Below are 12,416 nucleotides of genomic sequence, written 5' to 3'. Positions count from 1 at the left end.
AAAAAAAAAATGTAAAAAAATAAAATAAATCAACGATACGGTGAGCTCAGTGATGTCATCACCGCCATAGATAAGATGGATGAATGCAAAAGAAAATGAAAAGAAAATAAATACAACAGACCTTACATCTCTTTGATATTTCAAGAGTGTCAGGATCTGCTTGTTAAGAAAGTTCGAGGGTGTGTACATAACGAGCTAGCATCATCAACAATGCATCGTTAGTTGTTATGGCTGACAGTGTTATTTGCCGTGTTCGCCAATGCTTTACCGAAGCTACAACTCAGGCTTGACAGCTAGGACAGGTTCGACAGCCAACTTATGCTTATGAATGCTGGCGATGTTACTCGAGCAACTTTGAGAGCACCAGACGGGGAACTACATGGGAGATGCTCAGGATTTTGCGAAGGTTAATTCTGGAAAAGCTGAAGCGAAACAAAAAGAGTCCAAAGGTAAGTTAATTCAATCGATAATACATATTATTCTCTATGAATTCTGATAAAAAGAAAAAAAAAACTGCAAGGAAAAGAATGCCTATATACAGAGTGAAAGCAGAATTTGTATGTATTGTACGCCATTGACCTCTTTTTTTTTTTATACACTTCCTACTAATAATTGTTATTTTCTGTTAAAAAATTGTAAATTTATTTAAAAAAATAAAAAGAAGGTTATCTTCTGAAACAACAAGCTCTGGATTTGCTCAGTCCCCCAATATGTATTTCCTAATAACGCGCATGTTTTCTTTGTCAAAACCAAGAAACAAAAAAAATATAATAATTTGTCACCAGGAAGTTAAATTTTAAAATTTTTGTTTATTCTTTAAAAAATATTGAAATATACACGAATACACACTTCTTAAAAACAAAAGAACTAGCACTCAATGGATTTATGTATCGTTACGCTCCCGAGGATTCCCAGCACTGACAAAGTAAAGTAGCAAAACAGGTTTACTAATTATAAAACAGATACTAATTATAAGTAATAAGATATTAATTTATTAATGCATGCAAAATGAGTCAATCTGTCGGCCACCCCTTTGCTGCATTAATCGGCATGGCAAGCAGCTAGTTGAAATGGTTAACACAACTCTATGCGGACTGGCTGCGCTCACTTTTGTGCATCTACACGGCTGTAACAGACGTTTATTGTGTGCAAATATCTCTGATGTGTTAAATGCCACACAGGAGGTTAAATCCCATAAATACACAAAATCTAAGCGGAAAATACACATTTACACTGGCAGGACACACTTTTTTTTTGCACCTTCAGTGGGCTACAACTCTCATGACCCTTATCACTGTGGCAAAATCAGAGCTGGGTTAAAGCAATTTGAAATTTTTAGAAATAGTTTTTTTTAATAATTTTTTTTGTGTTTTTTGTATTTTTTTTTTTTTTTTTTATTTTTTTTTTTAATAAAAGGTCCCCTTATATGTAATGGTGTTTTATATATTCCCCAAAAGCTAAATGTATGTTAGTACATCTGCGCCTACATTATTATAAGTTGTATTATAAGTTAGAATGGGAGCTGAAATGGGTGTTTTCAGATGTAATTTCCCTCTATCCTATTTAGCTCATCCGTTCAAATTATATATCTTTTTAAATTATAATTTTTTATGGAAATTATATATGCGGGGGGGGAAGCGTGATCCCTACTAGCACGCAGGGATCAGGGATTGTGGTGTCGCAATTACCCTCCAACTCTGCTGTCTACACTTAACAAAATAAAATAGTGAGGAAAGGGGAAATTTGTTTAAATAAATATATTATTTTTAACCTAAAAATTTGGACTGATTTTTTATTTTATTTTATTCTTTCTTTATTCATTTTATAAATATATAAAAGTAGACAAATATAACAATACAAACATATATAGTAATAATTATATTGTAAGATATTGTAAGATTTGGACTGATTTGATGACAATGACTGCCATCGTCTTCCGTCTTTGTCTTCTTTGAATCAAGGGCACTGGGAGTTGACCACTAAAAATGGGGGGGGGGGACTGCCCCGGGACTATTTGCAGGTATGCAGATGGAAGAAAGTGGGTCAAATACTCAAAGTAAGCTTAGAGTTATAGTGTAAAGGTAAGGTTAAGGATAGCAGTAGTGCACTGGTGTGGTTAAAGATCTATTATCTAATTTTAAATTTAATAGATGTTATTAAATGCATGATGTCACAAGAATGAGCTGATTGGACAAACGAAAATCAGCTCACTCAATCAATATCCCTCCTTCTTCGTGTTGTCCATCTTCATCTTCGTGTACGTTTATCCGCCGCCATATTAGTTTATTCGGTATTCAGTTTGAACAACGAAACACACCATTCGTGTTCGATTTCATGTCCTCCCAAATACTAATGCACAAGTCTAACGTAAACTGTGTTGTATTGTGTATAGTCACCTACATGAATATTATGTATATTACGTATTATTGTGATGTATGGTTTGCCTTAAATTAAGTATCTATGAATAGCTTAACCCCTTCGTGACAAAGGCTGATTTTACTTTTTGTACCCTTCGTGACAATGGCTGTTTTAACATTTCTGCGCTGCTCTTGTTTAGCTGTAATTTTCTTCTTTCCCGTTTACTGAACCCACACACATTATATATTGTTTTTTTCAGGACAAGAAGGGCTTTCGTTAGATGACATTGTTTTGATTGTATCATATTATTTACTATTAAAAAAAGTATAAAATATGGTGAAAAATTTTGAAAAAAATGACTGTTTCTAACTTTTAGTTGGAAAATCTTTTACTCATCTATAAAAGGTAATGAAAAAACCTGCTAAATAGATTCTACTATTTGTCCTGAGTTTAGAAATACCCCAGGGTATTTATGTTTTTTTGCTTTTTTCTACCCATTATGGGGCAATATGTACAGGTAGCGTTTTGCTATTTCAAAGCCATTTTTTCAAAATCCGGTAATTCTTCCCCCCATGTGCCATTTCGGGTATATTCGAAGCCGGCCAATGCAATTTACCCCATCAAGTCATATATTTTTAAAAACTAGGCAACCCAGGGTATTCCAAATGCTATTTTAACCCTTTCCAAGCACTAATTCTACCATTAGCCTTTGTCAAACTTTATGGTAGTAATTGTTTTTGCATTTGTTTTTTCACACACATTTTACATTAGGTATGAATAAACAGGTTCTGGTATATGTCAGTATCATAAAACACCCCAATATGTGTTTAGCAACATCTCCTGAGTACAGCGATACCTCACATGAATGATTTTGCCTGGCTGTTTGGGGGCAAAAGGGTCACATTTGGGGCATGCGCATTTTCAATGTTGAACTTTGGCGTTTGGCGATCAACTGCCCATGCCCTATTTGGTACATCTTTGAGCCGGGCCATTTCAGTATGCCCAATAAATCCATATATTTTTGAAAACTAGACACCCCAGGGTATTTCAAATGGTAGTATTTTAACTCTTTCCATGCACCATATCTACCACCAGTCTTTGTCAAACTTTGTAGTAGTCATTTTTTTGCATTTGTTTTGTCACACACATTTTACTTCAGGTATGGATTAAAAGGTTCTCGTATATGTCACTATCACAAAACACCCCAATATGTGTTCGGCAACATCTCCTGAGTACAGCGATACCTCACATGAATGATTTTGCCTGGCTGTTTGGGGGCAAAAGGGCCACATTTGGGACATGCGCATTTTTCAATGTTGAACTTTGGCATTTGGGGATCCACTGCCCATGCCCTATTTGGTACATCTTTGAAGCGGGCCATTTCAGTGTGCCCAACAAAACCATATATTTTTGAAAACTAGACACCCCAGGGTATTTTAAATGCTGGTATTTTAAATCTTTGCATGCACACATTTTACCATCAGAATTTTTTCAAAGTTTGCAGTAGTATTCTTATGTGTGTATTTTTCCCCCACACACCTATGTTATGTATGAATTTACAGCTCCTGGTATATGCTGCTGTCACACAACACCCCAATATGTGTTCAGCAACATCTCCTGAGTACAGTGATACCCCACATGCATGGGTTTGTCATTTTTGGGGGGAACTAAAAGGCCACATTTGGTACGTGTGCATTTTTCTAATTGGAAATTAGATGTGTGGCCATCCTTCCCCCCGTGTTAATTGGGACATTGGTGAATCCAGCCAATTCAATTTACCCCATCAAATCATACATTTTTTAAAAGTAGACACCCCATGGGCATTTAATATGCCAATATTTTAACTCTTTCCATGCGAGAATTGTTTTAAGCTAATGTGCTAATTTTAGGACTTGCTCACAAAAATATATTTTTTATATATATATTTTATTTTTTTGGCCTTTTTTAAAAAAAAAAATGTAAATGGTGCCGATCGTGGAGTTGCTGAATGCCTCGAGGTCGAGGCATTACAGCAACGCCGTTTGGGTGCAGAAAGCGAACGTAGATCGCTTTCTGCACCCGTTTAAAGACGTGCCGGTTCTGGCACGTCATTTGTCGTAAACGACTTGTTTTTCCGTGTCGTGCCAGAACCGGCAATTGTCATTAAGGGGTTAACCTAAACAAATATATAGGTTCTCCGAATTGAAGTATAAGTTGTTTCTAGGATTGTCATCTAAATGTAACTATAGCATAAATGCAAAGAGGAAAAGCTGTGTCTTGTGTCGGAAATGGGATGTTTTTGGGAAAAGGGGATTCCAGGTGCCGACACACCTTCGTCTAGGGGTAAATAGTTCAGTTTAAATCCACGTCGCTCAAATAATCACAAGAAAATGCTTCTTTGGTAAGAAAATGGAGGGTTGATGAAGCCTATGAAAGGCTAACACACACAGGGTTAAATTGGGAATGACGATGTGCGGTAACAAGGATGAAACAGAGAAGTAACTGCAACAACAATGTAAAGATTGTAACAAGGTATTGGGGGAGACAATTCTTATAGGGACAATTACATCATGTTCACAACATAAGATTAAAAGCCTAAACAAAACAAAACACACAAAACAAGAGCTTCAGGTTTCTTTTACAGATCTTATCCCACATTATTTACGAACAGACCCTACCGCTTTCACAGACAATGCAATACATGATTTACATTTTACAGTTGCCCTTTGATGTGGGCTTCAGGGGGCTATATTTGTCTTTAAATAGAAGTATCCCCCTGTCTTTTCTGTGAGCATGTGAATTCAACTGGCCAAATGTTGTTTAGTTAGGTCAGATCACTCCTTTAACACCTATAATGACTTTAATTTATATTTTTAATATAAACTATGTTATAATGCTCCTCAGGTATCTGACATAGTCTGCACGCTACCGCCACAGTTATTTTACCACTTTTATGCACGTTTTTTTGAGTTGGTGGCCAGAGATTTTATTTTCCATCATTTTATATGTTTAAAGTGAGTTAGTCTTTTTTTACATTTTATTTTGTCTTTGGTTTTTTTTTGGTTTTTTTTTTTTTAAACTTAACTTTTTCCCCCCAAAAACAGAGGTGCAACATTAATTATCCCTGATGACAATTAAATAATATTTTTTCACAGCTTAACATCGGTAGTGGGGAAATTTGAAGGGTTGCTAAAGGTATATATTCAGGAACATATCTTGATCCATAATACAATTAGTAGAAGTCAACATGGATTTGTGAAAGACCGGTCTTGTCAAACCAACCTATTAGCATTCTGTGAAGTTAGTAAAGATATAGACCTGGGGCAAATGTCTGTATGTGGATCAAAAATTGGCTAAAAGATAGAATGCAGAGGGTTGTTGTGAATGGATGTTTCTCAGCCTGTACGCAGGTATTAAGTGGAGCGCCTCAGGGGTCTGTCCTTGGTCCTTAATTTATTTATAAATGATCTCCCAAGCTGCATTGAGAGCCATGTCACAGATTTTGCTGATGACACAAAATTAGGCCGGGTAATTCAGATTAATCTGGATATCTCTTCTTTGCAGGAAGATTTAGACAGAGTTGGGGACTGGGCGTGCAAGTGACAGATGAGGTTCAACATAAAGAAAAGCAAAGTTATGCATTATCGTAAAAATAATAAAAATGCAACCTATTCTATAAATGGAATATCCTTGGGGGAAACTACCAATGAGAAGGAATTAGGAATAATGGTAGACAATAGACTTGACAACAGTGCGCAATGCCAGCAAGCAGCTGCGAGGGCCAATAAGGTTTTGGCATGCATAAAAAGAGGTATTGATTCATGGGAGGATGCTATCATCTTGCCTCTTTACAGGTCAATGGTAAGACCTCACCTTGAATATGCAGTACAGTTCTGGGCACCGGTCCTTAGAAAGGACATTATGGAAATAGAAAAGGTGTTTAGGAGGGCTACAAAATTAATAAGGGGATTGGGTGATACTAGTTATGAACAGAGACTAAAAAAGTTAAAATTATAGAAAACTGAAAAAACGGCGTCTCAGAGGGGATATGATAACATTATATAAATATATGCAGGGCCAATATAACGAGCTCTTCTGTGACCTGTTCATTAACAGAAATATACAAAGAACAAAAGGTCACCCTCTGAGACTGGAAGAGCGCAGGTTTCATAGACGACAAAGGAAGGGATTCTTTACAGTGAGGACAATAAAGGTATGAAATTCACTTCCAAGGGAGGTAGTGTTATCCAATACATTAGATGCCTTCAAAAGGGGTCTGGATATTTTTTTTGAAAGACATGACATACAGGGATATAAATATAACTAATATTTTAGAGCTTCTTGATCCAAGGAGAAATCCGATTGCCTCTTGGAGTCGAGAAGGATTTTTTCCCCTGATGGCAGAATTTGAAGCTGCTTAATTAGGGGTTTTTGTCTTCTTTTGGATAAAGACCAGGAAGGTTAGGTAGAAGGGTTGAACTTGATGGACTTAGGTCTTTTTTCATCCTTATGTACTATATGTAACATTTGTTTTTGGAATTTATTTTATAAGGAGAACCTGTGTTTGCTTCTGTGAGAGATTTAAAAAAAAAAAAAGGAGGATCCCTCTTTCACATTTTGAAATGTTAGGAGGTATGCATTTTTTTCTCCATAACACCCAATGATGTCTTTCAGTCTATCACTGCCTGACATGATGAGTCTCGCTTCCATATCCATCATGTATTGAACATATAAAGCCAGAGCTTTATACACATTGAAAGCAAAGCTAATGCCTATTTTTCTCCTTCAGGGAATGCTTGAAATCTCAAGGATGAGGGTGCCATTAAAACTCGTGGTACCGGCAGCACTTGCACTAGCTCTGTTGTTGATACTCAATCAGACTAAAATCCAGGTACGATATTGGGTCGAAATATATTTTACCCTCTCTTAGGCCAAAGTTGTCCAACTCATATTCCATAAAGGGTTTTTCGACAAACCCATAGGTTCTTTTGTTTTAAAATATAAATTGAATTGGAGCTGGTCATACATCAGAAAGAAGGACGGCGTACTGGAGGTCTCAACCTCCTTTGGCTCAGTGGTGGGGCAGGATGGTTGCCAGAGAAAATAGCATAACATGCAGTGAGTGTTTTTGACCAGGTCAGAGTAGTTAGAACCAAGCATCTCTCCCCCGACCTTGAGATGCAAAGCCTGCTACAGAGGAGTGATAATCAGATGTCGCCCCCCCAGAGCAGATTAGTTCCCAGTTAAATTAAATCCAGTGTTACCGTAAGGCCAAAGAAGGCTGACTGAGACGCCAATCTGTAGCATATGCCTATAGCTTCAGAAGCCCCTCCAAGGCTAGCCCTGTATATTACACTCATGGTTGGAAATCCTGTTCTAGAGATATCTAATATAAGACAACGTTTGTAAACAGGAAAGATGGCAAAATAATAATTGGGCAATAGATTCTAATCTCCCGAGAGCATTAATTATTACCTTGAAATATTTCTTTTTTTAGATTCCTAAAATCACTTACCTGTTTCAAACGTGTGATTATGACAAGGCACAAAGGACGACCTTTAATGAAATGTACGCTTATGATCCAGTGACAATGGACGAGAACATTGAAGAAATCTTCAATAGAGTTAGCCAACGTATACCCAAAGTAACTCTAGAAAGTATAGAGAAGGCAACCAGTGCAGAGAACAGTAAAGTTACGATAATTAACCCCAAAGACAAGTATTGTATCGGGGACCCTCTCCTTGTTGAAGTACAGGCTTATGATTATTTAGAAGACATGAAAACTTATGGCGGTGACTACTTAAGGGCAAGGATATATTCACCCGCATCAAACAGCAGTGCAAGTGGGAAGATCACAGATTTTAACAATGGAACCTATACAATAAATTTTGGCCTATTCTGGGAAGGGAAGGTTTACATATCGGTATTGTTGATGCATCCAAGTGAAGCTGTTTCTGCGTTGTGGAGAGCAAGAAACCAAGGGCTTCAAAATATTAAATACACCGGGAATTTCACAAGTGCTACAGAATACGTGAACAGGGAATGCAATTTTGAACTTGATACAGAAGAAGAAATTTGTTCTTATGAAGATCGAAGAGACAATGAAGCCTTCTACTGTATTAAGCCACCAAGCTTTCCTTGCGAAGCACTGACACATATGAACTCCGTCAACCGAAACCATTCATACCTAACTGAAGCTGAGCAGCGCCTACTCAACAGGTATTCATTAAATCGATTTCTAAAGCTCCAGCATAGTCCATAGCACTTTACTAATGGGAAGGGTGTATGAAAGAGTAGCGACAGCATTTAAAGTGACAGCATACGACATTGACAATAACATAAACATGATAAAACATACTGGTGCAGGAAAAGAAGAGGGTCCGGCCCTTACTTAACTTTATAATCTATTAGGAATACCGAGATATGTCTTTAAAAACGCAGATAAGAGCCATTTGGCCCATCTACCCTGCCCATTTCTAAGGACTTTAATCTGTCCTTGGTCTCGTCTTAGATTCAGGATAGCTTCTAACGAGAAGCAGTTCAATTTATTCACAAGCCTCTTGGTAATTTAAATGTACATTACACATAAACCTCCGAACCCCTAGTTTTAGATTATGACCTTTTTCTCTTTGAAATAAACTTCTCTCCTGCACTTTGTTTAATCCCTTTAAGCACTTAAATGCTTCCATCCCAGCTCATCTTTCCATGTTAATCAAATTCAGCGCTTATAATTAGAATGATTAAAGGGCGGATAAGCCGGTACACGTTAATTGTCCAAATACTGAAATGATAATGTATTAGCATGCTATGTTGCATCAAAGGTATCTTCTGGCATTATTCATTTACCATTTTGCGTGCGTGAGAGCGTGCGGCTTTGAATTCTGAAGCAAGAGGTCAAAAGAATTGAATCTCAACTGAAACATGGAAGATTTGATATAAAAATGAAAAAAATACTGTGTAAATTAAACATAAAACTATATGTATATATATTTATATATATAAGTAAAAGGATATATATATATATATATATGACTTGAGTTAAAAACCTCAACACTTCTCCAGACTCTTCGCTTAGAAAATAAACCCCATTAAGGGGTGCGCAGAAGATGCACATAACCCATAATGATCTTTTCCCCATAAAAAGTTATCAAATTATATTGACATGTATTTTATTAGCAAGCGAAAAATAACTTAAAAACTATTACTTTATGAAGGGTGACTTGCACTTAGAAGCGAAGAGGAAAAAAGGAAGGCAAGTTCCCCGCAAGACCGTGTCCTACAATAGAGAATCCAGTTCACTGGGAGTATATTCCATTGGTACAAACTGCCAAAGGGGACCTTCTCTACTGCTTAGGGGTATACCTTAGGGCCACATCAAGTATTATAGGGTTATGCAGGCTAACATTATAAATTAAGAGTAAAATAAGCGTTTGGGACCTCAGACATCTCTTTCAGATGGAGGCTGATAGAACCTGAATCCAACGCTACATATTTTATTTTTATTATTTTTCAATTGATGCATTTCAGGTCAAACATCGGTGTGGATATTTCCAAACGGCTGAAGCCTGTCAATGTCTTTAGCTGTGGCAGTAAGTATTATTATTATTTATTGTTTTATATAGCGCCATCAAATTGCATAGCGCTGTACAATGGATGGACAGGACATAACAAGTAGTATGTAACATAACAAATTGACTTAGAGAGATGACAGGTGAGGAGGGTCCTGCTCAAAAGAGCTTATAGTCTAGAGGGTTACATTCATTAACCTAAGGGACAGTGAGAAGATTAATATTAAAGGTCACATCATTGCCAGTGACACATGAAGATCCGTTAGAACGCAAGACATGGAATTTCGGGAGTATTCAGTCACATATCATTTAGCATATATGTGTAAAAGATTGGGACTGAAATAAAAAACATGAACCACAAAAAGTAAAGGTTGCAGATAGCTGCTAGGAGCTGAAGAATCTGTTGAAGCACTTGGTGGAATTCTACAAGAACCTCCATGTGCTGAGTTTGGAACCCCAGTAAGTTGGCTTTTTCAAATTCGACACAGCAAAATGAAGCTATATTAAATTGGCTATATTCAACTTTATGTTATATTTCGTTTTATAAATCTCCCTTGAACCCATTTAGTGCCAGCCATGTATATGATCCATGGTTGGTAACGTGTACACTAGGAGCCAACCATGTATCCCATATGTGGTGGAGCTATAGAGTCTACCCTCTGCAATCGCTACAAGCTCAAGATAAAAATGTGCCCCGACCCCTAGTACTCAGGGTTTAAAATGTCAAAAATGAATTTGGAATTCATGCAAGTTCATGTACTCAAAAATGCTTTAAAAATGTTTAAACATGTTCCTTAACTGTACAACACAATATGATGAACAGAATGTTTTCATAAGAGCTGTTTTTTCTTTTCTTCTAGAAAAACTAAGTGTGCCAACAGAAAAATGCAACCTCGGCACTTATTATTCCATCCCAAGTGGATATTTTTCACATAATCGTTGGAATCCTATCTATTGTCAGATGACAATGTTCACTGAAAATGAAAAGCTCAAGAACTTCCTGAAGGGGAAAAAGTTGTTCCTGATTGGGGATTCCACAGTGCGGCAATATATTAGACACTTTGCAGAAGTTCTGAAAAGTAAGTTCTTTGATGCAAAAATGTTTAAAAAAGTCATTTACTTTGACTTTATCTATAATGGAGGTTTGTTCTTTTCCTTTCATTAAACACTCTTAGCACTTCATGCTCTAAAAATACAATCAAAGTTTAAAACAAAATGTTGTCGGAGCAACATTTTGTTGTCGGAGCAACATTTTGTTGTCGGAGCATGATGAAGTTGTGAGCAAAATTGCCAGATCACATACAAGAAAGAGCTAAGCTCCTACTGCCTTCCATACAGTAGTCTGCCGGTAAATAGGTTTTGGAATCAGATTTGGAGCTCCTAAAACTCTAGGTTTGTTAACTTAGATCCGTATGGCTCACTATAAGGAAGAAAAATAAAAATAAAACAAGGATATGAAGAACAGCGTTACTTAACAGCAAACATTGTAAATCCAAGTACTATAAAATGTTTCATTGAAACATAATTTGATGATAAGAACCATTTAGCCCATCTGGTATGCCAATTTCCTCCTACTGTAAAGACTCAGACCTTAATCAGTGCCTTTAAATTCAGGATAGCTTTATTCCTATCCTAAGCATGTTTCAGTTCCTTTATTTTATGCTAGCTTTTTACCAGTGGTTCTCTTTTTCATTTAACAGTTGTGGATTATTTCAACCACACAGAAGATGAAATGCAGACCTGGCAGAAGACGCTTCTAGGCATCAACTTAGAGAAGTTTATCTACATTCAGTGGAAGAAGCACACGTTTCCATTTGTCACACAGTCCTTCTACTCAATCAAAGAAGACACCTATATGGCTCGTCAGATTGATCAGATCGGAGGCGGAGAAAACACAATCATTGTACTCACCATGGGACAACATTTCAGACCTTTCCCTCTCCGCATTTTTATCAAGTCTGCAATTAATGCCCGCAGAGCCATAGAGAGACTATTTATAAGGAGCCCACGGACTAAGGTCATCATTAAGGAGGAAAATGTGAGAGACATGGACATTAACATGGAGAGGTTCAGTGATTTCCATGGTTATATCAATTACCTTGTTCTTAGGGAAATTTTTAAGGGCCTGAACATTGGGTTTGTTGATGCTTTAGACATGACCATAGCCTATGCATCATATGTTATTCACCCGCCAGTAGAAGTTCTTGAGAACATCATAAGTATGTCTTTTACACATGCATTATAACAAATTAACCTAGCACTTGAAGAGAATGGTCATACTGCTCATCCGTTAGTTATTTCAGTGGAGTCATCAGGGGACCAAAAAAGGCCAGAGACACATGGGGAATCATTATTACCTTTACATTTTATTGACAAAGAGCCAGCAGATTCCATAGGATAGGGAGCATTCAAAAACATTATGAGAAATAAATATATAACATTAACAAAATAATGTGAACATGTACCAGACATACCGGTATGGTAAGAGAATCATCTATTAGCAGAAAGTAT

The 12,416-nt window shown here is 36.8% G+C and overlaps 1 protein-coding gene across 1 annotated transcript; it reads left to right on the top strand.

Moving 5' to 3' along the window:
- The first annotated feature begins 386 nt into the window (after positions 1 to 386).
- On the top strand, positions 387 to 12,150 carry LOC149275995 (NXPE family member 2-like). The gene is made up of 5 exons (XM_089504021.1): positions 387 to 449; positions 7,835 to 8,556; positions 9,865 to 9,926; positions 10,766 to 10,984; positions 11,606 to 12,150. Exons 1-5 carry the CDS (start codon positions 387 to 389, stop codon positions 12,148 to 12,150), a joined length of 1,611 nt encoding a protein of 536 aa, XP_089360147.1.
- The last annotated feature ends 266 nt before the right edge of the window (positions 12,151 to 12,416 follow it).

The sequence above is a fragment of the Sceloporus occidentalis genome, unplaced genomic scaffold (genome assembly GCF_023333645.1).
Source record: "Sceloporus occidentalis isolate IW3139 unplaced genomic scaffold, rSceOcc1.0.p SCAF_252, whole genome shotgun sequence".
NCBI classification, from domain to species: Eukaryota; Metazoa; Chordata; class Lepidosauria; order Squamata; family Phrynosomatidae; genus Sceloporus; species Sceloporus occidentalis.
Note: the sequence above shows the minus strand (reverse complement) of the source record. Positions and strands in the feature narration are given on the sequence as shown.

Bases quoted from the DNA above. Each gene is read 5' to 3' on its own strand.
- LOC149275995 (XM_089504021.1), top strand. From the start codon at position 387: ATGCTCAGGATTTTGCGAAGGTTAATTCTGGAAAAGCTGAAGCGAAAC. The intron at 450-7,834 runs GTAAGTTAATTC...TTCTTTTTTTAG, and splicing joins GAAACAAAAAGAGTCCAAAG to ATTCCTAAAATCACTTACCT. The intron at 8,557-9,864 runs GTATTCATTAAA...GATGCATTTCAG, and splicing joins GAGCAGCGCCTACTCAACAG to GTCAAACATCGGTGTGGATA.